The following is a 26,864-nucleotide window of genomic DNA, read 5'->3' as shown; positions in this document are numbered from 1 at the left end:
GCCACGGTTTCACAACTCATAAGTAATTTGAACTGTAATCTTCAGTTTCCACATCTATAACATGGGGAAAATAATACCTGTTCCTGGGATCATTGTGCAGATGCAGACAGCACAGGTAGCAGCGTCCAGCCTGAGGCATGAAGCAAGCAGGCTCTCAACAAAGGGCTCCCTCCTCTTTCCCAACGTTTCTCTGCTTTCAGACTTCTCTTCTCTCCCCTGACAGTCTTCCTCAACTAACTTTGACATGGCCTCTCTCAGCCCCTCTCACTGTTCTAGGCCTCCTTTTCTTTAATCCCATTCCTCCTCTTCCTCCATGTAGTGTTTTACCACAATGCATTCAGCCTGTATGCAGAATTTACCTTGGTAGGATAACTGTCTTTGCCCAAGTAGGAGCAGTTAACACCTTGTGTTTGGAGTGGTTTGGTTTCCATCCATCAAACGAAGAAGCCCATTGGAAGAGCTACTCTGAACATAGCACTTTAGCCCCCACTGGGCCCTATATCCCATTGCTCCTGACTCGGTGTGTCTCGCTCCTGAGAAATCACTCTTCCCCAGGCTTTACATATCAGTTGTCTCAACTCTGCCTTCTCTAGTATTTCAAACTAGACATGCAGAGTAGCACTCAATTTTAAGCCCAAATCCTGAAACAAGAGAAGCTGGAGGTGTTAAGACTACACACTAATAAAACTAAAGGTAAAACAGGTGACAGTTTAATCTGGAATTGGGAAATGACCAGACATTGTAACCCATAGGTCTGCCCGCATCCTCTGTCCTGCACTGGGTAAGGGCTTATGGTTTGCTGTGTGCCTTCCTCTCTGTCCTCATCTTGCTGGTTTTCCAAAGCCCAGCCATTGCCCTTCAGACTAACCCTCCAGTGGGGACCCAGAATGCCTGGGTATGGAAATGGTGTTTGAGGACTTCCATCAGGATGAACAGGAGAAAGCAGCATTGGGTGGAGAGAAAGAGGGCTGTCACTTCAGATGTCCAAGGGAATGCTGCTTTCCCTAAATCAGAAGATAAGTCAGTGATGAGCAGAACTCCACAGACACTCCTGAAATGCAGCCAGGCCTAACACACCATTTTTTATTGGTTTAGCCTATTTCATACTTGGGGGTTGGGAGCTCAATCTTCAGGGAAACAGAAAAAAGAGGGAAGTATTCATGTAAGTAGGAGATGAGAAGCAGAGTGAGAATCACTTTTAGGAACACAGATTGGGAGCAGGTACAGGAGAATCCTGGGTGAGGATGAAGAATGACCCGGGATGGTTTTGGAGCTAGCCTCTGGAATCCTTTCTCTTGACCTGTGGAAGAGAGAACATTTTCAGGGTTTCAGGGGCTATGGCACAGCAGGAGTAGGGCAGGGGAGGCGGGCTCTGAGGCCTAATTTGAGTAGGGCTCGCTGGCTGTCTCCATCCTCCCATGATGCATTCTGTGATATTCCCTGCATTTTCTCCCCAGTCTGGCTTCATTATGGTTTCATTGAGGTGATAGGATATATTAGGCTGTGCTCTGGCTCTGAGATTCCTTTATGCCGATGTGTGATGTTCCATCCCCTGCCCCCATCATCTGCCCTATCCGACCCTCCTCCTTACCATGGCCATCAGCACGAGGGCACTGACCAGCACGGCATACAAGGTGGCCTTCCCTAGCAAGATCTCATAGAGGATGGTGGCAGACAGGACCCCTTGCTGGTAAGACTCTGTTGACAAGAACAGAGCATGTAGGTACCTGTGCACAGGTGGCTCTGGCCTCCCTCATGCCCCTGTGTCCGTGGATTCTCCATGCCCTGGTTCCAGAGCAGAGACGGCAAAAGATAGAGAGAGAAAGGAGAGACTCACTTACCGGAGGTGAAGCCACAGTCTGAAAGAAAACAGGGGAAGAAAAATGGATGAGAGAATGCTGCTTTGTAAGGACATTGAGCCTTACATCATAGACTCACAGGCCACAAACACATGCATATCAGATAGTACAAAGTCAGCCTCCTTTGATAGCCCTGGTTCTGTCTCCCTCATGCTGCTCCAGTGCCAGCGAAGTGGTCACTATGATCTTAGGAAACCAGGACCCCAGAAGGGAATGGGATGCACACCACTCAGATGCTGAGCTGTATGGCTGGTCCTCAGGGAGACTTGAAAGCTGAGCTCTAAGGTGTCAGGATCTGAAGGAAGAATGAGCTTGAGGTGCTCCATTCAGCCTCTATGCTTCTTGGGGGGGAAGTGCACACCGTGCTTTGCTGACCCTGTGAACCTTGATCGTCCCACCTTGTCCACTCTGGCTTTCTTCTGGATCTAGTCTTGTCCGCCACCTGGATCTTTCCATTTCCCCTGGTAGCTGGTCTCACCTAATCTCCTCCAGGCATCTCCCCAGGCCCCACTCACCTGCTCTACCCCAGGCCTCGGCGCTGACGATCTGGGTGACGGGTTTGGCCCTATCCTGGGTCCACTCGTCATTCTCCGAGAGCCCGTAGAACTGGACTTGACAGCGGAAGTGGTTGCGGGGGTTCTGCCAGAAGGTGGCCGAGACCCTCAGGCGGCTGCTCAGGCAGTATCTGGAGTCGTTGAGGGCGGGCTGCTCCTTGAGGGGCTGTGGGTCTGTGCTGACCCCACTGTGCACCTCCTTCCCATTCACCCACCAGCTCAGCTCCACGTGATCGGGGTAGAAGCCTGTGGCCAGGCACACCAGTGTGGCCTTTTGGGTGTGGGAGATCTCTGCTTCTGATGGCTCAAACACAGCGACCTCGGGTGGGAACACGTTTTTCAGGTCCTCTGGAAAGGGAAGAGGTAATGGGGCTAGGGTTGCTCTGAGAGCTGTCTGGTCCTGATAGGGGCTCTGTGTGTGTGTGAGAGAGAAGGCCGGGAAAGGACCATAATGAAGCACAATTATGTTACTAGGTCCTCCTTGCTTTGGGGTCACCAGCCTATTCCTCTTTGATGGTTCTACCCCTTCCTTGCCTGTCTTTTGTATCCACCCTATGGGTTGGCACTGCCCATCGTCTGTCCATCCCCCAGTTAGGCACTGCCTAACATTCCAGGTGATGTCTCCTCATTGCCATTATTTGATTTCCTCTCTATCAATAAAAACTTGCCTACCTACTTCTCACCATTTTATGTGGTAGTTCTTTAACTGGAGCAAGGGATTGGAACCCAAAAAAACAAGATCCAAATCCTAGAACTTCCTTTGTCCACCAACAAGACTTTCAAGACAGAAATTCCTACCACTTTTTTCTGCATGTGAAGTAATAATCACCATTCTGACTTTGCAGAAACTGTGTGAAGGTTAAATTATGTACAAATTCAAAAAGCCCCCTCCCAAGCAGGTTATTTATACCAAATCTAAGGTGCTCAGGAATGAAGGGGAATCTGGGATGAGGGAGACATTTTGGATCTGGGGGCTTTCTTTAGATTTACAGATGGCCTATTTTTTGCATTCACATGAGGACATCCTTTGCTTTTACAGTGCGTTCATGAGAATGTGAGGTTTTTTCTTTTTGTGGTGCATGAAGTCATCTTATCCATTCCTCTGCCTCCAGGTACCCCTGAGTTTTCTCTGCTCAGACAGTTAGTCATCTTCCCTTATTTCAAAATTAGGGACTCTTCAACCTTCTGTGTCCCTTTGCATCCAAATATTATATGTAGCTTTCTCTACTAGCAAGTTTCCCAAATAAACATCTGATATCATCAGAGTAACTTCTTGCTACTAGTTGTGTTGATACAGTTTCTGTCCTGAGCATCTCCTTTGTAGGTTCTTAGGGATGACAGGTAAATTCATCCCCTTTAATCCCTGAGGGCTCCTTTCATTTCGCTGAATCACTTCTTTTGGACCTGCCCTCCTACTCATCTTATCTTTTTTTTTTTTCTTTTTCTTCCCATTGATTATTTTTCATTTCTGAGCAACTCTATTAAAATGAAGAAATATCAGTCTTAGGAGAACCTATTCCGAATCTCCTGGACAATGGAGGAAATTTACTCTGACATTTCTTCACATGTGTATGGATGTGACCTCCTTCCTGGGTCCCCATGGGGCCTCCTGCTAGAAGGGCCCCCTACTTGGTTTAGTGCTCTGCTGTCACCATGTTGAAATCCTAAGATTTAACACGAGCCCCCGCATTTTCATTTTGAGCTGGTCCTGAAAATTTTGTAGCTGGTCCTGCTTCCCATCATGTCAGTTTCCCTTCCTCCCCACAACTCCTACCTGCTAATAACTACTATGCTTCTAAATCTTTACTGGCTGGGCTGGGGCTGAAGTGGTAATATCCTAACTTCTATCTGCAGAACTTTCTTTCTTTCTGCTCTCAGCCTGCTTATTTTCACTCTCATCTCAAAAACCCTGGCTCTGGGAGTCTACCAGCCCTCCAGAATGTACTCGTTTGATTTCTTCATTTAGCAAACACTCAGTCCTCATTGTAAAAATTAAAAATATTCCTTGACCATGTATGCTGTTCTGTGGAATAGTTATTGATGCAACAGGCGTGGCGAACACTAGCCGCCTCTCACTACACACCAACATACTATCTGTACATGAGGGCAGGGTCAACTCTTCTGCATTTGTGAGTCCACGTGGTGTGGGGCTTGTCTCTGTGGGTGTAAGTGTGTGTACTAGTGAGCTTCTGGAGTAAGTGTGTGTACTAGTGAGCTTCTGGTGTAAGTGTATACCAGTGAGCTTCTGGTGTAAGTGTGTGTACTAGCAAGCTGACGGTGTGTGTGTCCTAATGAGCTTCTGGTGTGAGTGTGTACCAGTGAGCGTCTGGTGTAAGTGTGTGTACTAGTGAGCTGCTGGTGTAAGTATGTGTACTAGTGAGCTGCTGTTGGCCTGTGCTCTACTTGTGGGTTGGATTCACCTTAGGCAAAATTGTGATGTTTGTCTCACATCTTCCCAACCCACCTCTGACACAGACACAGCCTTACTCCATTTCCACACTTCAGATCCTGCCCATCCTTTGGCACTGGGCTGACCCTGCCCCCTGTCTCCCCAGTGACCTCCTAGGAGGATGGGGAAAAGAACCATTGAATTACATCAATAATCTGTACACTGTACATGTTGATTCTCTTTTCTTCTTCACAGCAATAGTAAGTGGTAGGTATTGTTCATTACATTTTATAGTTGAGGAAACTGATGTTCACACATTAATTTGCCCAAGGTCACCACATCACAAAAGAACCAGAGGTTCGAACTCAGCCTTTATCTGGTTCTAAAGTCTGGGTCTTTTCGGTGCCCCAGCTGACTGCAGGAACCCCACATTTCCTCTGGATACGCTTCACTGCTTCACTGTAGCTGAGCCCCATTACACCCAGATTAATGACAGCCTAACTACAAATGGTACCGGTTAATATACCAATATTGTGAGTTCTCTTCTCTGGCCTCAGGGCAGTTGTCACCAGGTAATGTTTAGGGTCCCTTTTCAGCTCTCAGGGCCTAAATCTTCCAGAGAATTTTCCTCATCTCACAGGCAAATTGTCTGCATTTTAATGTGTGTTTGTGGCGAATGAACTCCCTGAACATCTGGGCTGTTTAACCTAGAATACTTAGTGTGCTAAGGGAGATTTCAGGATAGGGGAGGGAGCTACACGGGGGCGGGGGTGGTAAGTGTACCCCAGTGGCTGAGGTTATGTGCCCTACTCTCAGGTCAGCACCTCTTTGTTGACCAGCCCGTGGGTAAGCATGAATGCCGTGCCCTCACCCTGGACCCAGGGATCTCTGGCTTAGGAGGAATAGGAATCGGGAACAAGGAGTTTTAAGTCGGATTAGAGATCCACACTGCTAAACAGTAAACTTTCATTCTTTTCTTCGCTGACTCATGTTCATCTCCCTTTTTGGCTTCTCTGTTCCACTTTTGTTTGGCAGGCTTTTTCTTCTGTGTTCTACTGCACCCTCGGCTGCAGGATTTCTGCCCCCTAACACCCACCCGCCTGCCCGCAGTGCTGACCCTTGCCCACACGCGCTGTTCCCAGCCTGCTCAGCTCTTTTTGCCTACGAATAGCAGTTACCCCCACTCCTACCCATTCCCCAAACCAGGATTTCCCTTCGTCCTCTCCAGTCTCGCCTCTCCCAGAGTCCTAACAAATCCTCTCCTTCTCCATCGTTCACCTTCTCTCTAAACACCCCAGAAAAAAGATTAAAAGTGGCCTCGCCCTCTGCTCAGCTTTCCGGACTCTGAGCACCTCCCCACCCCCTCCCTCTTCCCCAGTCTTTTCCCAGGAGCGGGGAGGTGACCTTGCAGAGCTGACCCCGGACACCCAGCTCCTCCAGCTCCGGTCCAGCCTCCGACTCCGGGGACCGAGGGGCTGGAAGGTGGGGAGACGCCCGAATCTCACCTGTGACCGTGAGCCTGGTGCCCGGCCCGAAGTACTGCTCGTAGGAGCACGGAGGTGCACCCCCGCATGCAAACCTCTAAGGCTCCCCGAGCTCCTGCCCACCCTGGGGACCCAGCCCAGGTCTCCCAGCACAGGGCGGGACCGGGTGCCGCGAAGCAGCCGCCGCCTTCCACCTGAATCCCGCCGCCCGGGTGGTCCCGCGAAAACTCACCCAGCACGGTCAGCCTGCTGCCGGCCCCGAAAGTCAGGACGTTGGCCCCAGAGCACAGCCCGGGGACTCCCCACAAAAACCAGACCCAAGCCGCCTGCGCCCGCGCCCCAGCAGCCCGCGCTCACCGAGCACCAGGAGCCGCGTGCCTGGCCCGAAGTACTGGGTCTCTTGGTCACGGCCCCCGACCCCCGCACAAAAACCCGAGCGCAGTCTCGCCCCCGGTCCCCCGGCGGCCCCAGCTTACCCAGCAGTGAGAGCTGGGTCCCGGCGCCGAAGTACTGAATGTTTTTGGCTCACAGCCCCGAGACGCGGCACAGAAACTGGCCCTGCGATGCCCCCGGCGTCCCGGGGCGCCCCCTCCCCAGTTCCCGGGCTTCAGCGGGAGCCCCCGCTTACCGAGCACTGTCAGCCGGGTGCCTGGGCCAAAATACTGCGTATCTGTGCTCACAGCCTGGAGGCCCAGGACAAAAACCGGTGCTGCCCACTCTGCTGTCCCAGACTCAGCTCGGGTCCTTCCCACCGCTGAGAGCCCCATCGCTCTCCCAGCACCAGAACCAGGAGTCCTCCGCCCAGACGCCCAGCAGCGCCTCTCAGCACAGCCCCTCTCAGAGTGGGGCAGCTGCTCACCTCTGCCCATCCCGCCCTCTCGGAGCGCTCCGGAGCCCCAACCGCCTCCTTACCCAGCACGGTCAGCCTAGAGCCTTCTCCAAAAAACAGCTCCCCGGTGTTCGCACAGCCCTGGGGACCCTGGCGCAAACCCCGCTTCCCTCGAGGAGGGCCCTGGATTGCCCAGTGTCCACTCCCCTAAGAACAGGGTTCTGGGGTCGTGCAGGCTGGGCTGCTCACCCTCTCTCCCACCTGGAGCCCCCTTCTTACCTAGCACGGTGAGCCGTGTTCCTGGCCCGAAGAACTGCTCATTGTAGGAGCACAGTGGGAAGGGGCTGCCCAGAATTCCTTCTCCTTCCCCACCTCCCTTAGCACAGAGAGAGGGCACACCCTTCCTCTCTTTCCTGAGCCTATCTTTTCCTGTCTCGAGTTAGCTGGACACGGTAACCTGGATCTTGCATGAGGCCACCACCAATTTGCAGAGGAGAATCCACTTGGCTGGGGGACAACACAGTGGATTTGAAATCTGAAGGGGCATTGGTGGTACTGGAACGGCTGGAGCTGGGCGATGTTGCAGGCTAGACCTTGCCTCTTCCTAGTTATATGACCTGTAACCTCTCTGATCTCAGTTTCCTCATCGGAAAGATGGGACAATATCTTTCCCTCAGGGTTTTCATCAGTTCTTAATAAATAATGCATGTGCAAGTACTTTGTCAAGAACAAGTTTTATTAAAAGTGCTGAGTGATAATCCCACTTTGCTGTCTTGGCCTTCTTATTCCTTGGAAGCCGAGTCTGGACAGGGAGATGGACAGGTGCTCGCTGGTTTGGGGGACCCTGCAAGACCACAGCTGGGACCAGCCCCAGAGAACTCTTCCCACCTGGTAGCTGCATTCCCTGGGCTGGGTGGGGATGCTTACTGCAGCAGGGTTTTTTGTAAAAGCACCTCCTCTACCTGAATCATCGTGCCCCCCCCGCTAGTCCCCACAATGTTACACCATGATACAAAAATGTTTCCTCCCTGCTAGTCCCCCTCCCCCAACCACTGGGCAGAGGCAGGAAGCGCAGGTGGCAGAGGTTAGTCTGATTGTGTGGGGCTTGGAAAAGACAAAGGCAGTGAATTAAAATGGGAAGGGCTTGGGGAAAGTCACAGTGATGGTAATGGTGGGGGGCAGAGAGGTCCCTCCTTGGAACATGCATCACCCTGAGCAGACCATCTATGTCACTGGGTCTCCCTGGTGGGGCTCACTGTGCCCACCTGCTCAGACTGGCATTTATAGTGAAGTGGGTGGGAGGAGCGAGGGGTGGCAGGCAGCTCATAGGAAAATCCACAGAGCAGTTGATGGCACCTTATGACAGGAGAACAAACAATCCAGAAACCTCTATAATTTCCCTTTGTTCAGTTGCTTCCTGAACGATGTCTGAACTCCATATTCTTCATTTACTCCACAGGTGTTTAGTGAACATCCACCATGTGCAGGCTCCATGCTGGTTGCATGGAGGTAAGTTTATTCCCAGAGTGGCATGCACCAACCTGCCTTTCCAGCACTAATTTTGAGCACTCCCATTTCTGAACCTTGCAACCAGCTAAACGGGCCTACCCAGAGGTACCTAGCCATGTCATTAGGGCTTTTGTTCATGCCTCTGACCAGCATGGCCATTCTCTAGAGTGAACAACTGAGACCAATTCTTCCTTTGAAGAGATTGCCACCTTCTCAGACTCTTTCCTGATTATCCCAGTGAGAAATTGAGGGCCACTCTCTGACTGCATTTTAGTAAGCAGTTCATGTTGCTCTTTCAAAGCATGGACTTGCGTTTGGCTCTTTCTGTTCATGATTGAGTTGCTCTGTGAACAGATACGCTTCTTGGGGACTGTAATTTGGGTATCTTAATTTTCTTGGAAGTTGATAACAACACATCACAGGGATATGTGTTTAATGAGTGGATGTGTGTACATGTGTGTAAATATAGACATATATACATGCGTGTGCATACATGCACACACGCATCTTTGAATGCATGTATGTGTTGCAATAAAGAGGGAAGACTGTGTGGTGTAGTCCTATAAATGGAAGGGTAATGGCTATTTCAGGCAGGACTTACGGTGATGATTGCTCCTGGATTGGGTCAGTTTGGGTTCACTCATTTATTCATTTATTTATTCATACATACCTATGTGGTGTCTACACTAAACTGAGGTTACTATACTATAGCCCTGGGATACTATCTTAAAATGTATCCTTGTTAACAAGGAGTTCATAGTCCCTGGGGGTGTCAGACAAATAAAGAGGTAGTTTCCAGCAAGTGTGATGTATCACAAAGAAGATTATGCACAAGGCACTGTGATAGCAAAATAAAGGTGTATTTAATCCAGCCTCAAGGGAGGAAGAGGTAAGGAAGAGGCAAGAAAGGGCCAGAGAAAGCTTTTTGGAGGGGAAGACATTGGAGCTAAATCTTTAAGTCTAAGCAGGAGTTATCATGGGGAGAAGAGTACTTTGTCACCCCAGGAGGAAGAGCATGTGCAAAGCGGCCTGAAAGAAGCAGCTCAGGGGCTTCAGGGATGAGAGAAGTGAGGAGAGTGTGGAAGGAGACAAGGATAATCATCGGGTCTTCTGTGCCACCTTTGGGATTTGGGACTCCATCACCATGGTGACAGTGAGACAACAGAAGGAGCTTTTGAAGGAATTCTAGAAGTAGGAATGGGGCTGATTCTCAGTTTTAGATACCTTTATTTTCTAACCTTCCAGGAATGATTAGGGGACATTTTCATTCTGGTTTAATTCACTAGAGAGAGATTTATAAACAGATGGGTAACTTAAACCGGAAGACACATCTTCCATTGAAAATAAGTTTGCAAGTCAGAGCCTCTCTTCTTCGGAGCTGGGAAATCAACTTGGTGAACCAATGAAGATGAATGGAGTGCTCAATAAGAAAGCTGCAAGGAAGGTGGGTGATGCTTATGGAATCCAGCTTTGTTAGTCACGGGGACATGGCCAGCTGGAGGGTGAACACACCTGTATAGGTTGGCTCTTCCTCTGAGCACGTCTTTCCTGGGCAGAACAGTATAGTTGGATATAGAAAATTCCTATACTCAACATCTGTGTCTTCCTAGACTGTTCTAGAAGTAACCTCTTCAGCTCCCATCACTGCCTTTCACGCTGAATTAACCTCTGCTATTGATCTCAAGGTGGGCCCCTCATCCCTCTTACGTGAAGAGTCTGCATTTTCCTTGAATACCTCTTGTTTCTATCCTGACTGAATGGGGAGAGTCACAGGGAGTTCAGAGACAGCCAAGGAGCTATCCAGACATTCACAAGTCAGAGTCAGGCCAGACCAGAACATTTTTATTGGTTTAGTCACTTAGGCATGCTAAGGTCCCCCTGGGTTAGGGAGATTTCAGCCGTGAGTGTGCAGGTGTGCATGCACATAGGGGGATATCTATTGGGATGCAGACAGGTGAGAGCAGCTCTTCAGAAGCGCTGGCAAAAGAAGAATGTGTATTGAAACCATGACGGGTTAGAAGCTCCTAACTCCACTTCCAGGGCTGCCTTCAGAAATCCTTTCTCTTGACCTGCAGAAGAGAAAGTTTTGGGGGTTATTAAGAGCCAGGAGTTGTGAGGATTGAGAGAAAGTAGTAGGGCCCATTGACCACACAAATAGTAAGGCTCATCACAACATCCGTTGGGTTTTCTGGTGACTCCAGCTTCTCCTTCCCAGCATGACTCTTCCACTGTGATCCTACAGAGGTGCAAGTTATCTTCTGAGGCACCTGAATGAAATCTCTTCCCTCCCTACTGCCCAGCTCCAATCCTGGCAGGGACTCTATACTTCTGGGTGCTTGGTGTCAGTGTGTCACCTCCAGCCTGCTGGCCCCATCCTGCCCTCCTGCTTACCATGGCCATCAACACAAGGGCGCTGACCAGCACAGCATACAGGGTGGCCTTCCCTAGCAGGATCTCATAGAGGATGGTGGCAGACAGGACCCCTTGCTGGTAGGACACTGTTGGCACGGAGGAAGGACAGGTGGGTACCTGTGCACAGGTAGCTCTGGTCTCTCCCACCCTCCACCCTCCAGTGTCTGTGAGTTCTTCATGCCTTGGTTCTAGGTCAAGAACCATGAGAGAGGGAGAGGAAAAGGAAGGGCTTACTTACCCGAGGTAAAGCCACAGTCTGAAAGAAAGCAGGGAGAGGAAAATAAATGAGAGACCTTATTTTCATAGGCAATTAAAAGTAAAGTCAGATTTGCAGTTGGCACAGACTCCCAGGCCCAGACCAGCTTCCTCTGACAGCCCAGCACCTCCTTTCCTCTGCCATGCAGATGTCAGCCACATTGTCCTTGCAATCCATGGCATGTGGCAGCACTGAGGGGGCTTGGGGGCACCACCCAGATGAGAGTTACACAGGCCACATAGAAAGGGGACCCAGCTGCTTGGCTCTGTTGGGCTGAGAATCTGGGAGAAGAATGAACCACAGGTGCCCAATTCTCCTTCATGGTGTGCGCTGGTTCCTTTCTTTTTGGATCTAGTCTTGTCTGCTACCTGGATCTTTCCATTTTCCCTGGTAGCTTGTCTCACCTAATCTCCTCCAGGCATCTCCCCAGGCCCTACTCACCTGCTCTACCCCAGGCCTCGGCGCTGACGATCTGGGTGACGGGTTTGGCCCTATCCTGGGTCCACTCGTCATTCTCCGAGAGCCCGTAGAACTGGACTTGACAGCGGAAGTGGTTGCGGGGGTTCTGCCAGAAGGTGGCCGAGACCCTCAGGCGGCTGCTCAGGCAGTATCTGGAGTCATTGAGGGCGGGCTGCTCCTTGAGGGGCTGCGGGTCCGTGCTGACCCCACTGTGCACCTCCTTCCCGTTCACCCACCAGCTCAGCTCCACGTGGTCGGGGAAGAAGCCTGTGGCCAGGCACACCAGTGTGGCTTTTTGGGTGTGGGAGATCTCTGCTTCTGATGGCTCAAACACAGCGACCTCGGGTGGGAACACCTTGTTCAGGTCCTCTGGAAAGGGAAGAGGGGTTGGAGCCAGGGTTGCTCTGAGAGCTGTCTGGTTCTGGTAGGGGCTCTGTGTGTGTGAGAGAGAGCCCTGGGAATGGGCCATAATGAAGCACAACTATGTCATTCTAGGCCCTCATTGTTTTAGGGTCACCATCCTAGTGTCTGTTGCTCTCTCTCCACTTTGCCCCTTCTTTCTATGCTGTCCCATGGATGCACATTGCCTACTGTCTCCCCAGCTTCCTATGGTCACATTATATCCTGATTGTCTTGGCTGTTTTTACTGAGGCTTGTCTGATCATCTATCCAAATAATTTATCTGTGTATCTTTATTTTTCAAAGCCTTGCTTGGTGCATGGCTATGTAATCCTGAAACTCGAGGTAGGAAACTCTCATTAGTGGTATAATTACAATAACTAAATTGACTTTTTCTAATGATAATTTTCCTTTTTTAAATCAAGATGTATATATTTGTTTCGTGGAGTAGTGACACATATTAGAATTAGCTTTTCTTTTCTAGAAAAGACACTTTTCCATTACATCTGAGTCCCCCACCTGCCCAGCACCTTTTTAAAAAATTTTATTTTCTTGCATGTAACCCTCTTTAAAGAGCCAAACCTGGTCAATATCTGATGGGATGGTCCACATTTCCTCCTCCCCTGGGGCAGGAGGGTGTGGTAGCTTGTCTAGGATGGCTGAAATCCCATGGAAGCTGATGGTCATGGGATTAACCCTTTCTTCTCTCAGAGTGTCCAGCAACCCTGCCTGGCCAGGATTGGAATCCGTCCACAGTTAAGCTTTGCATTCTCAAAAGTAGTACAAGCTAGACCACTGAGTATGAATGAACCACAAAGTCCAAGGGCCATTTCAGTAGAAAGCTCACACTGCAGAGCTCTGGACCCTTTCACATGCTTGAGAGAGGAGAGAAAGAATTTCTGGGATTATTGGAAGGAATGATTTCATCTGAAGACACATGAGGAGTGGAAGAAACCACAATTTACCGTGCCCTTTGCTTGGCTCTGTTCCAACCATGAGAGTGAGCTTTTGGTGCAGAAATGTGGCAAGTCTAGATATGGGTTCTTTATCCAAATTTGGGAAATGTTTTTGATGGGAAAATTGAGATGCAGGTTTGGAAAAAGGCAAACCCTGTGACCTAGTGATCATAAACAACAGGAATGAAAAGGATTGTCACCACAAGTTGAGTCCTTTACAAAATCCTTTACAAAGGATTTTCATATAAGTTAGTCTCTTCTGTTTCTATGTCTTAGAGAGGAGGCGGCTTAAGTTGCTTTTCAAATTGCACACCTCCCCCACCACAGCCCCTTGAACCCAGGCCTTTGAATCTGGTGATTTGTACTTTCCACTCAACGTCTTGGTGTGTGTCCCCACCTACGCTAATGTCTGCCCAAGCCCCTAAACTTTGGTAGACCCTATGAGTCCCATTCCTCCACCCTTGTCTATATCTCCATCCTAGACCTCACCCCATCCCAACCCCGCTCCACCGCCTGTCTGCTTCCTCCCCAGCATGGGGAAGGTTGTACTAGGGCTTCCTGGTGGGGCCTTCACCCTATTGTTCTAGCATAGATTCTGAGGCTTAAGAGAATGGAGTCTTGGCCGGGTGCAGTGGCTCACATTTGTAATCCCAGCACTTTGAGAGGCCGAGGCAGGCGGATCACGAGGTCAGGAGTTTGAGAACAGCCTGGCTAACACAGTGAAACCCTATCTCTACTAAAAATGCAAAAAGTAGCTGGGTGTGGTGGCAGGCACCTGTAATCCCAGCTACTCGGGAGGCCAAGGGAGGAGAATCACTCAAACCCAGGAGGCGGAGGTTGCAGTGAGCCGAGATCGTGCCACTGCACTCCAGCCTGGGCAACAGAGCTAGACACCGTCTCAGAAAAAAAGAAAATAGAGTCTCCTACCCATTTTGTCTTCTTTATACCTTATCTGTTGCTAAGATAATGTCAGTTTCCAGTTGTAACACTCTCTTCAGACCTATCTCCCAAACACCTGCCAAACACAGGCACCTCAGAGACTCCCTGCAGCTCGCCCAATGCTGTGACAGGGACTTCTGCCCTCAGGCCTCAAGAGCAGCCCTGAAACCACCTGTCTCCCCAACCTGGTCATGCCTGGCTCATGAACCTTCAAACTACCTCAGGAAGACATAGATGCATCTTCTAAGACTGGTAGAGAAAGAAAGAAGGAGGGAGATGAAGACATGAGCAGAGTTCTGTGCTGGAGGCTGGCAGTGGGGAGAATCTTAACATAGAAGACAGAGCTAGTCACCAAAAGGAGTCAACAATGCAGAAGTGGAGTTAGAATGGGAAGGAAAAAATGGAGAAGATGCAATTTAAAAAAGGGAAAGTAAAACAATACATCCACTAAGAAAGTAGAGATGAGAAGAGTCCCAGAAAACAATGAAAAGAAGAGCGAAGAAACACACAGCCCTGAAGACTAAGCAAGGAGCTCTACAGCTGAGGAACTGCAGGCAACGCAGCAGAGCAACAAGCTGGAAGAGCTCCGGGGAAGGGAGGAGAGGGCACAGTGCTCCAGGTAAGAAGGGGTGACCCTGACCTCCATTCTTACACCCAATTCCCTTCCCAGCAACTGATCATTGCAGTCAAACCCAGGCACCCCCGAGTCAAGAGTGGAGCCCCCATACCTGTCACAGTGAGCCTGGTCCCGTTCCCAAAGTGGAGGGGCGAATTATAGGAGCACAGCTGCAGAGGCTTAGATAAAACCCACCCGGAGATCTCCAGTCACAGGGCAAGTCTTAGCTCCCTGACAGCAGGATGGCTGCCTTTCTCTGCCTGGATTCTTGGCTCTGGACCAAAGGGATTCTGTTAGGAAAAAGGCCTAAGCATACTGTGCAGCATAAGGCACAAGAGGAAGAGGCTTAGGAGAGACAGAGCCATGCACATAAGAGGGAGGATGAGCCAAGAAGGGAGTGAGGAGGCAGATTATGGACTGAAGACTTAGAGAAGAGAAATAGAGGAGTCAACCAAGACACACCAAAGGGAACGCAGGCACAGGCACAGCTCTTACCCCACGGGGTAAGAGATTTTACTCAATCTGCCTCACTAGCACTGGGAGGAGAAGCAGAGAACTCTGCCTTCAAGGGACAATGGCCATACCACCCTGATTCTGCAACTTACCTAGGACGGAGAGTCGAGTCCCATCACCAAAATGCTGGGGCTGATTGCTACACAGTGCATCATGAGTGTGGCAAACCCCAGAGGAGCTGGTGTGGGCCCTTCCTTCCAGAAGCTGCTTACACACAGAACTCTTGGGGCCCCACCACACACTCCACTGACCCACATTTTATGAGCTTTTCTTGGCTGTGTTCTCAGTTTCTGCCCTCCCGCAAGGGGTCCTCCTGGAACTCCAACCTTATGATACACTATCCCGAAAGAAGTCTTTTACATACCCAAGACAGAGAGCTGGGTTCCACTGCCAAAAAACAGTTTTTCATTAGTTGCACAACATTAAAGACTGGGAGGAAAACCACCACCTGCTGCCTTCCACTCCTGCCTCCCCAAGTCCACCTGCCAGGTCCTCTCCTGTTCCTTAGTAGAATTTTAACCCTGGTGGGTAGAGGGGTAGACAATGGTACAACCCAAAATGCGGTGGTCAGCAGACCAATTAGGCCCTGTGTGGTCCCCCAAGTTCCCTCTTCTGTGACCTTCTCCTGTGTGAGGGAGAGAAAAAGTAGGACCGTGGTGGTAAGGTCAGAGGCTCTTTTATCTGTCATGGCCGTGACCGGCACCCTTCAAGGAGACAGGAGATGTTCAAGGTGACCCCTTCCAAGCTGAGTCTACCCATCTCTCAGTAGGGGAACCTAACTTGGCATAGGCAGTCTACAAAATAGTGGAGAGGAGAGGGAGGCTATCCCCTCCTCATCTGCCTCATAGGCCTTCCTGATAAAAATACACTTTCACCTAACCACCAGAGACAAAGGCTCCGTCTGGATTCCAGCCCCTTTTTGCAAGTTCCCAGCTGTCCAGCCTTGACTTACTCACCTACAACAGTGAGCCAACTTCCCTCTCCAAAATATATGGTGTTTCCAGAACACAGCCTCCCAGGGCCACTTCAAAACCCCCTAGTCTCTGCTGAGCACAGCTGGGATTCAGGCAGAGGTTGGGAGTTCATGGAACTCTTCCCTCACAGGGAGAGCAGCTCTGCTTCCAGTACTCTGTCTTCCCTTCCAGAGCTTGCCCAAGACTCGGGCAGGTGACAAAAAGAGACACAGAGTGGCCTCCTATAAAATCCAGCACAGGAATATACGAAGAATCTACAGAGAACCTCTGTCAGTGAAGCAGATAGATGGAGAGGTGTCGTGGCTCATTCATTACCCACCGGCCTTTCTCTGGGCTCTCCTATCTCAGGGAACTATGAGGAGAGGCCCCCTCCCCTTCCCTCTTCTGCCCCATCACCCTGGGCTCAGCTGTGACTCTGCTCAGAGCCTCTGGGAAGCCTGGGTGGATTCGCCCTCACAGGGAGCCTCCCCTGAACTCAATCCCGGGACATGACATGACGTCTCCCTCAGTCTGGCTCCAGGAGCTGGGATCTCTGTTCTCTTTGACATTTCCCAGGACAGAGTCCTCCCTCATCGCACCCCTCCTAGAGACCCCCAGCCTTACCTACAACGGTTAACCTGGTCCCCGAACCGAAGGTGTAGCCATAGTTAGCACATAAGAATATAGCCACTCTAAAAGGGACACTGTGGACCCACTTTTCCCTGTGACGGATCTGCAAAAGAACCTGAAAAATGTCTTACCTACAACTGTGAGTCTGGTGCCTTGTCCAAAGAAAGCTTCAGAGTTCACACAGTGACAGGGGTCAAGGTGAAAATCACATTCAAGGCATAGAGAGGGGAGAGGGCCCTGGCTAGGATGGAGGACAGTGAGCTAAGAAATCTCCTCCTGTGCTTTATGGGTATTACACAGAAGAACACTTTGACTTTTGCTTTTTAGGACTATGGAGAATGACAGAGTCCATCCACAGGGTCCTAGGTCCCTTTTTCAAAGGATGCCCCATTCAGATGCTCCCTCTGTGAGGGTCCATCGAAAGGGAAAGTGCGTGGCCTGCAGAGGATGGCAGGGGCCCAGAACCTGTGACTCCATCTATAGATACCCCTGACTTCTTCCCGAGTCCTCTGGAGAGCTGGTCACCTCTGATGAACCTTCCACCTGACTTTGTCTCAATTTTTGGGGATTGGGACCCTCCCTGAGTCCTCCACTTGTGAGGTTCCTGAGGCAGTCTTCTTATGTCTGACCTCTCTCTGCCTGGGAAGCTTTAGTTCTCATCTGGGCCTGTCCTTGTCCACAGTCTTGGTCTGACATGTGATCAGGAGTGAGGCAGAGGCATTCTGAACCAAATTGCATTAAGACCTGTGACCCAGGAGGAAAGAAGAGGACTCTGGGAGTTGGGACCGCCAGAGAGGTTTTTGTAAAGGTTTCCCATAGAGTTGAATCATTGTGGCCCCCTGTCCCCACAATGTTACAGCTTTGTACAAAAACAGCCCCTCCCATGGGTCCGCCCCCAGAGCCTGGGAGAGACCACCAGAGCAGCTGCTCCTTTGAGGGGAGTGGAGGGTGGGTGACATCACCCCCCATTATGCAAGTTGGTGGTGGGGTATGGACCAGGCCGGGGGCTTCCTTCTCACCTCCAGGCGCTGTCCTCAGGATGTTTTGAGCTCCTTAGAGCTGGATGTCTTTGTAAGGCTGTTTGGCGAAGGGGCTGGTCTTCTCCAGTACTCACCCCTCTCCAAGCTGTTGTCACGTTGGGGCACGTCCTTATAGAGAAGCCACAGCCCCCATCACTACCCTGGCCCTGCCCCGAGGCTGTGCGTCACTCGGAGGGTTTTAAGCTATGACTTAAAATCCAGAAAAAAAAAAAAAAAAGACAAACAACGACATAATGATGACACACTCGCATGGTAAAATATAAACAGAATCAAAATATACATAACAATCTGGGAAAAATATTCCCAGTTGTCACCATCAGGGCTAATCTCCTCAACATGTGGTGAACTCCTAAAAGTCAATAGGAAAATAATCCAGCAGCCCAATAAAAATAGGTGAAGAGTAAATTGTTCAGAGAAAAATAAATCCAAACGGTGCCTAACTATAAGGGAAAAAAAAATCAGAATAAGAAAAATAAATACGTTCACCCAATGGAGTAATATTCAATGCTAAAAAAGAATCAAAATATTTTATATTGCTATGGAAAATTCTCTAAGATACATTATTAACTCGGAAAAGAGAAAGTCTCAGAATAGCATAACTAGACGCCACCTTTGTCTAGCAGAGTTGGGAAAAGAAGAATTATACTTTTGTATTTACTTGATTTTATATACATTTTGTATACAGAAACACTGTAAAGATACAACAGAAACTGACAAGAGTGATGACCTATTAAGAATGAGTGGAGTAGGCCAGGTGCGGTGGCTCACCCCTGTAATCCCAGCACTTTGGAAGGCCAAGGCAGGCGGATCACCTGAGACCAGGAGTTCGAGACCAGCCTGACCAACATGGCAAAACCCCATCTTCACTGAAAGTACAAAAAAAAAAAAAAAGAAAAAAAAAATTAGCTGGGCGTGGTGGCAGGTGCCTATAATCCCAGCTACTTGAGAGGCTGCTGAGGTAGAAGAATCACTTGAACCCAGGAGGCGGAGGTTCCAGTGAGCCAAGATCACGCCACTGTACTCCAGCCTGGGCGACACAGTGAGACTCTATCAAAACAAAAAAAAAAAAAAAGAAGAAGAAAAGAAAGAATGAGTGGAGTAGACAGAAACAGAGCGGAAGTAAAAGTTATATTTCCCAGTGTCAACGTTACTGGGTTGTTTCCATTTTAGAGTCATATAGCTCTATTGTCTATTGAAAGTCAAACTTAAGTTAATTTTAAAAATCAAGAAAATTTGGCTTTAAATAAAATATGCTACTTTAAAAACCTACTTGTTTAATTTACAAAGTCTTTTTTTTTTTGCCAAAGAAGTTTATGTGTGAAGTTATGTATGAAGTTATGTAGAATTTATGTAAGAAGTTGTTTTCTTGTCCTGAATTTGCTCAGTGAGGACTTAATCACTTGGACAACTGTGAAAAATGTAGATTTCTGAGTAGTCTTCATGACCTATTGAGTTAAAATCTCCAAGACTGAGTTTACTTATTTATTTATTTAGATAAACAAACAAACAGAAAATTACCTTGGGTGTTTCTGTTACAATGCCAGGCTTGGGACCCACAGCTTGTCCCCAACTAGAACAGGGCAGAGGTAAGCCATGGTGAACATCAGAGGGCAGTCTAGGACTGCCATAAGTTTGGTGCCAGGGCATGGCCCTTAGAACTTAGGGAAGAAAGAAAAAGAGGATTTGGTATATTCACGGCATTAATAGTGACGGACCTCACAACATGCTACCAAATGCCTGCATAAAAAGTTGATTGCAGCCAGGTGCAGTGGCTCACGCCTGTAATCTCAGCACTTTGGGAGGCCGAGGAGGGCGAATCATGAGGTCAGGAGTTCGAGACCATCCTGGCTAACACGGTGAAACCCTGTCTCTACTAAAAATACAAAAAAATTAGCCAGGCATGGTGGTGTGCGCCTGTAGTCTCAGCTACTCGGGAGGCTGAGGGAGGAGAATCGCTTGAACCCAGGAGGTGGAGGTTGCAGTGAGCCGAGATTGAGTCACTGCACTCCAGCCTGGGCGACAGAGTGAGACTCTGTCAAAAAAAAAAAAAAAAAAAAGTTGATTGCTTTCATCCATTGGATTGTGTCAAAGCCTCTTGCCAGTACCTTTCCTAATTGAAATATTCAGTTTATTTTGATCTATTTCTGCATGTTTTCCTGCCTTACTCACCTCGTTTACTTATCAATAATTCATCCTCTAAGTTAGTGTCTTTTAATCACCTAGTGGGGGCCCTCATCCCGACTGGCCTTATAAATAATAATGCCACTCTGTCTTGGCATCATGGTTTTTTAGAATTCCGATGGAGTTTGTCCCAGTTTTGCCTCTCTGGACGGTATGCCCAAGCTCATATGCAGCGTTTTTTCCATAAAAGCTAGGAAGACCAGTTAGGCAGATATCAGGTTGGGGTCATTCATCCATGTGGGCAGCAGGGGGCAGCCTTTCCTTATTTTTTTAGACCTAAGTAACTGCAATCTGAGCTCCGCCACTTGATGGGGCGAGAAGAATGCGCAGCTCGCGGTGGGGCGAGGACGCGGAAGGGAGCAGGGTTACTCCTGCGCCTCTGTGTCGGGGGCGGGTGGGAGACCGGGAGACACGCAAAGAGCATTTCACGTGTGCAATTCTTGAAAGCTTTCCAGCATGTTCATTTCAACCTAAATTCCTTGTTCTCGGTTGAGGAACTGAAACCCCAAGAGGCTAAAATGAGTTGCCCAATGACGAAGAAGCACCGCGCCCCCAAGACTCCTTAAATTCAGGAGATGCCGCCACATCCTGCCCCTCCGTGAAACCGACCTCCTGTGGCCAGACTGCCGGGCTCCCAGCAGCCCCGTAGCGTGGCTAAACCTCTTAAACTCTGTCTCTTTATCTGTAAGCTAGGAGCAATAATAATACCTACCTCATGGGGTTGTGAGAATTGCATGCGATAGTGCGTGTCGGGGTTAATCATGGTGCCAGAAGAGTCAGTAAAAATGTTAGTGACTGAAGCCGGGCGTGGTGGCTCACGTCTGTAATCCCAGCACTTTGGGAGACGGAAGCGGGTGGATCACCTGAGGTCAGGAGTTCGAGACCAGCCTGGCTAACATGGTGAAACCCTGTCTCTACTAAAAATACAAAAAATTAGCCGGGCGTGGTGGCGCTTGCCTGTAATCCCAGCTACTTGGGAGGCTGAGGCAGGAGAATAGCTTGAACCCGGGAGGCGGAGGTTGCAGTGAGCCTAGATCGCACCATTGCACTCCAGCCTGGCGACAGAGAGAGACTCTGTCTCAAAAACAAAACAAAACAAAAACAAAAACAAACAAAAAATAGTGACTGTTTTCAGAGAGATATTGTAACTGCCCAATAGGTTCACCTTGCCTGCTGTATAGACAGAACCGATTTATCAAGACAGGGGAATTGCCATAGAGAAAGAGTAATTCACCCAGAGCAGACTGTGTGGGAGACTGGAGTTTTACTATTACTGAAATCAAATCTTGCCATCTCCCCAGGAATTGGAGGATCCGAGTTTTAGAGGATAATTTGGTGGGCAGAGGGGAAAGCAGTGAGTCGGGAGTGCTGATCCGTTGGGTTGGAGATGAAACCCCAGCTGCTTTCTTGTGCTGAGTCGGTTCCTGAGTGGGGGCCACAAGATCAGATGAACTAGTTTATCGATCTGGGTTGTGCCAGCTGATGCATCGAGTGCAGGGTCTGCAAAATATCTCAAGCACTGATCTTAGGTTTTACAATAGTGATGTTATCCCCAGGAGCAATTTGGGGAGGTTTGGAATCTTGCAGGCTCCAGCTACATGACTCCTAAACCATAATTTCTAATCTTTTGGCAAATTTGTTAGTCTTATAAAGACAGTCTAGTCTCCAGGCAAAAAGGAGGTTTGTTTTTGGAAAGGACTGTTATCGTCTTTGTTTCAAACTAGAAACTAAGTTCTTCCCAAAGTTAGTTCAGCCTATGCTGGGGAAGGAATAAGGACAGCTTGGAGGTTAAAAGCAAGATGGAGGCCAGGCGCGGTTGTTCACGCCCATAATCCCATCCCAGTACTTTGGTAGGCAGAGGCAGGTGGATCATGAGGTCAGGAGTTTGAGACCAGCCCGGCCAACATGGTGAAACCCCGCCTCTACTAAAATACAAAAAATTAGCCAGGCATGGTGGTGTGCACCTGTAGTCCCAGCTACTGGGGAGGCTGAGGCAGGAGAATCACTTGAACCTGGGAGGTGGAGGTAGCAGTGAGCCAAGATCGAGCCACTGCACTCCAGCCTGGCAACAGATTGAGACTCCGGCTCCAAAAAAAAAAAACAAAAAACAAAAAACAAAAACAAAAAAAACCACAAGATAGAGTTGGTTGGGTCAGATCTGTTTCACTGTCTCAGTTACAATTTTGCAATGGCGGTTTCAATACTGGCCTAAGGATGTCATTACCGTATCCAATCTCAAGTGTTCAGCGGGCATCAGAAGACCTGGAAGATATGTTAAAATGCAGGTTGCTGTCTGGGTGTGGTGGCTCACGCCTGTAATCCCAGCACCTTGGGAGGCAAAGGGGTAGGCGATCACTTTAGCCTAGGAGTTTGAGACCAGCCTGAGTGACATATGAGGTTGCCATCTCTACAAATAATAATAATAATATTAGCTGGGTTTGTGGTGTGCGCCTGTGGTCCTAGCTACTTGGGAGGCTGAGGTGGGAGGATCACTTGAGCTTGGGAGGTCAAGGCTGCAGTGAGCAGTGATCATGCCATTGCACTTCAGCCTGGGCAACAGAGCAAGACCCTATCTCAAATAAAAAAAGATGATGTCTGTTGGGCCCTGTCCCAGGAGGTCTGACTCGGTGGGTGTGGGGTAGGGCCTAGCTTTTGTGTTTCTCCTAAATTCCCAGGTGATTTTGGTGTTGCTGGCTTAGGGACCACTCTTTGAGAACCATTCTTCTGGAAGGGTCTTTCTTTTCTCAGCACATTTCCCTCCACTCCATGTTTATTCCTCCACTCACTGGGTGCTTATTACATCCCAGGCTTTGCTTAATCACTGGAGATATCGGGATATGTAAGACAAGATGTACCTGCTTGAGGAGCACACAGTTGATTGCCAAGATGGACACATCTATTGCACCTGAGCACCTGAGCAGGACTAGGACAGAGGCAAGCGGAGACAGGAGGAGGACGGCTGCCTCAGACCTGACGGGGGGCCAGCAGGGCCAGACCCATGGGAGGTGGGGACAAGGAAGAATCAGGAAGACTTTTCTGAAAAGGGTGAAGGGGAGGTTAGGAAGGGCTTCCAGTCTGAGAGTGCCATAGTGTCCAGAGACAGAGGCAGGAGGCGCATGGCTTGTTGGATGGGCCACCAGGGCTTCTGAGCAGGGGAGGGGACAGGGGAGGAGAGCAGTGAAGAGGCATGAGACTGGGAGTGGGGGCAGGGGTGGTGCCAGGAGAACCCTACATTTCCCCAGGGAGCTTGAATTCTAGTTTGATCACTGTGGGAGGGTAGGGAGCAATGCCATAACCAGGAGCTCTCTGAGAGCAGTCGTCTTGCCACATGGAATGGGACAATTGGGAGGAGCCCCTCCGGAGATGCAGGGAGGAAGGGAATGGGTGATAGTGACAGGGGGCTGGAGAAACATCAGAGGTCAGCGCTGACGGACTTGTCATCACCTCAGACCACAGTCGTAGCGGGATGTGAGGCGGGGCACAGAGAGCGTGGGCTTTGAAGCCAGGCAAATGAGGAGTCAACCCCAGACCTACCATCTGCTGGGCTTGGGATGTGGGTAAACTAATAAGCCTCTTTGAACCTGTTTTCTTATCTGTACCGCTGGATTAATAACCACTCCGGAGGGGAGAGAAAACTAAATGGGAAAATGTCTATACATAGGAATAGTGTAAACATGTTGGTATTATTCTGTGGAGGAATAAAAGGCAGACTTCTCAAGAACATGAGGGATGGAGACCAGGGATTTATATTCTCCCCTCCAGACACAGGAGCCAGTTGTTGGGCAAGAGGGCCAGCATGATCATCTCCAAGCAGGACATCGGCTTGTGGGGAGTACAGACTGGGTTAGCAGGAGCACATGTGGAGAGGGGCCTCCGAGGAAGCTGATTCGGTCAGTGCTGGGGTTTCCTTGCATATGTTTGCTCTGGGTACAGAGAGGACCCTGTGTAGTCAAAGGCAGCAGTGAGGTCTTGCCAAGCATGCCAGTGTGTCACACATCAGCACATTGGGAGCCCACAGAAGTGCCAAGGCCAAGAAACCTCTTTAAGACCACTGTTCTGGAGGGCAGAGGAGGAGAGGAAGCAGAAGGAGGGCAGTGCTGTGATGGAGGAGCAGGAGCAGGAGGGGCTTGCAGAGGAGATGGTCTGGGCGGTGTGTGTGTGGGGGGGTGGGTGGTGTTCCTGGTCCTCCAGGTGCTGCCCAGCCCCTGTCAGCCCAGGGTGAACCCCCACGGGATAAGCCTGTGTGGTACCAACAATCCAAGCTACACCTGTGACAAAAAACACTGCTGTGGCTCTGGCTGGTGTGGGCCACCATCATCATCCTCTTGAGCTGCTGCTTCGTCTGCTGCCACCGCTGAGCCAAGCACTGTCTTCAGGCCAGGCAGTGGCAACAAGAAATCAACCCGATCACCTGTAGGAAGCCCATGATTACTCAGCACTGCCATTTTATCTTCAGTTTTTTGCCAAACTATTTACTACCTTGTTATGAGGGAATGGTTTCCCGATCTCCAACTCTTCCCCAAACATATAGTGACTTCCAGCTATGGCATGTGGCCCTTAAGGTGGCAGTGCCCCTGGGACTCCCAGGAGGCACAGAGCAGCCCCTTGGCTGGGCCTAGCAGAAGCAGCACAAGACCCCCACTCATTGCTGACCCTGGGGCCTCTGACACCAGCTGACACAGCAGCCACCAAAGACTTGGGAATGGAGCCCAGTGTCTGTGTGGCCAGCCTGGGGGAGTTGGGCCGAGGAGCCTTCCTGTGCAAGGATTTAGAATATATGGAGCAGCTGCTGAATGATTACAACTCTGAGCATGGCAGACTATCCCCGCCCCTCCCCGCCCCCTTCGCCCCAAGCAAAGAGAAGATACCATGTGTGCAACTGGGGCCAACATGACGATGGCCCCAAAGCATTCAACATGCTCATCAGTGATGCTCTGGATGGCCCCCTGGATGTCCATGACAGCTGCCCTGTGCAGTCACCTGGTGAGAAGGAGCAAGGCCCCTGCCAGCCATGCAAGGAGCAAGCTTGAGAGTCTGGGCATCTGCACCTACCACGGCCCCCAGTCCCTGCTGCTGAGCACCATGGATGAACAGGACTCTCCCAACCCCTAGAGCAGCAGCTCCCAGCCAGAGCCGGCCCTGTCTGTGCCCAAGACCTTGGCAAAGCAACCAGGGCTGGTTGTCCCCCTTTGTTTTCTCTTCTTCTCTCCTGCATTTTTCTCCATCTCCAGGTACAGCTTGGGATGTGGATGCCTCTCGCCACACAAAAATGCTTGGGATTCATTCCTGATACCGCAATTCAACCCGATTTTCCCTCCTTTTAAAGTCAGATCTCACCTACCTGTTTGGTCAGAGAAATGTGTGTTTTAAAATCCCCGAGGAAGGAGGCAGGGACTGAGCCCTCAGATGATTATTGGTGAAGTGGATTTATGCTTAATTTCAGTTTAAGAGAATGTTGCTGTGTCTCTGCCTAGGGCAGGCAGCCCATTGTGGCCCTGGGTGACGAGGAAAGCCCACAGATACACAGGGTTTGTCACCTGTGGCTGCCAGTGTCTGCAGAGTCAGAATTGAGCTAATCCCATGAAAGGATCAGCGCTGATGGGCAGTTGTGTGGTAGGTTGCTACGGGGCTTATTGATCTCTCAAATTCCAGGTCACAAGATCAATGCATGCTTGAGGGGCCCCTTCCCAGCAGGCTCTGGTGGCTACAAACTTGTTCAGGTGTGGAAGATCTTACCACTTTACCTTTGGTTTTTCTTTGAAAAACAAACAACGAAAGACAGATGAAACCAAGAAATCTACCAGTGGGCAGGCAAGAATTCTCTTCGGGAAAAGGAATCTTTGTGGCTCTTCCCCACATTGGCCTTGAAAGAGCTTGGCTGCAGAGTGGCTATTATTAAAATGTCAAAAAACAGAAGATGCTGGTGAGGCTGCAGAGGAAATGGAACACCTATACACTGTTGGTCAGAGTGTAAATGAGTTCATGGAAAAATTAATGCAGAAAGCAGTTTGGAGATTTCTGAAATAATTTAAAACAGAACTACGATTCCACCCAGCAATTCCATTACTGGGCATTTACCCAAAGGAAAATAATTGTTCTGCCAAAAAGACACATGCTCTCGCTTGTCCATCACATCACTATTCACAGTAGCAAAGCCATGGAATCAACCTAGGTGGCCATCAGCGGTAGACTGGATGAAGGAAATGTGGTACATATACACCATGGAATACTATGCAGCCATGAAAAGAATGAAATAATGTCCTTTACAGCAACATGGATGGAGCTGGAGACCATAATCCTAAGCAAATTAACATAGGAACAGAAAACCAAATATCACGTTCTCATGTATAAGTGGGAGCTGAGCATTGGGTACACATGGATATAAAGATGGGAAGAGTAGACACTGCAACTACTAGAGGGAAGAGAGAAGGAGGGTGGATAGAGCTAAAAAAATACTTATTGGGTACTATGGTCACTGCCTGAGTGAGGAGATCATTTGTGCCCCAAACCTCAGCATCACACAATATACCCATGTAACAAATCTGCACATGTACCCCATGAATCTAAAATAAATGTTGAAAATATTTTTTAAGAATGGGGTCTGGGCCAGGAGCGGTAGCTCACGCCTGTAATCCCAGCACTTTGGATCACTTGAGGTCAGGAGTTCAAAACCAGTCTGGCCAACATGGTGAAACCCTGTCTCTACTAAAAATACAAAATAAATAAATAAATAAATAAATAAAATAAAAAATAAATTAGCTGGGTACAGTGGTGGGTGCCTGTAATTCCAGCTACTTGGGAGGCTGAATCACTTGAACCCTGGAGGCGGAGGTTGTAGTGAGCAGAGATCATGCCATGGCGCTCCAGCCTGGCTGTAGTTCAGCCA

At 49.5% G+C, this 26,864-nt stretch overlaps 1 gene segment (V, D, J or C); it reads right to left on the bottom strand.

The window, feature by feature from the left end:
- Nucleotides 1-1,052: 1,052 nt before the first annotated feature.
- LOC100991075 (T cell receptor beta constant 2-like) overlaps nucleotides 1,053-26,864 on the bottom strand; it is a 93,412-nt gene continuing 67,600 nt past the window's right edge. Inside the window, 5 exon segments of the C gene segment in view lie at nucleotides 1,053-1,300; nucleotides 1,592-1,698; nucleotides 1,842-1,859; nucleotides 2,375-2,761; nucleotides 6,915-6,969. Coding sequence covers nucleotides 1,274-1,300; nucleotides 1,592-1,698; nucleotides 1,842-1,859; nucleotides 2,375-2,761; nucleotides 6,915-6,969 — 594 coding nt within the window.

Source organism: Pan paniscus, chromosome 6, assembly GCF_029289425.2.
Source record: "Pan paniscus chromosome 6, NHGRI_mPanPan1-v2.0_pri, whole genome shotgun sequence".
NCBI lineage: Eukaryota > Metazoa > Chordata > Mammalia > Primates > Hominidae > Pan > Pan paniscus.
The sequence above is the reverse complement of the archived record's forward strand: the minus strand, read 5'-3'. Positions and strand labels throughout refer to the sequence as shown.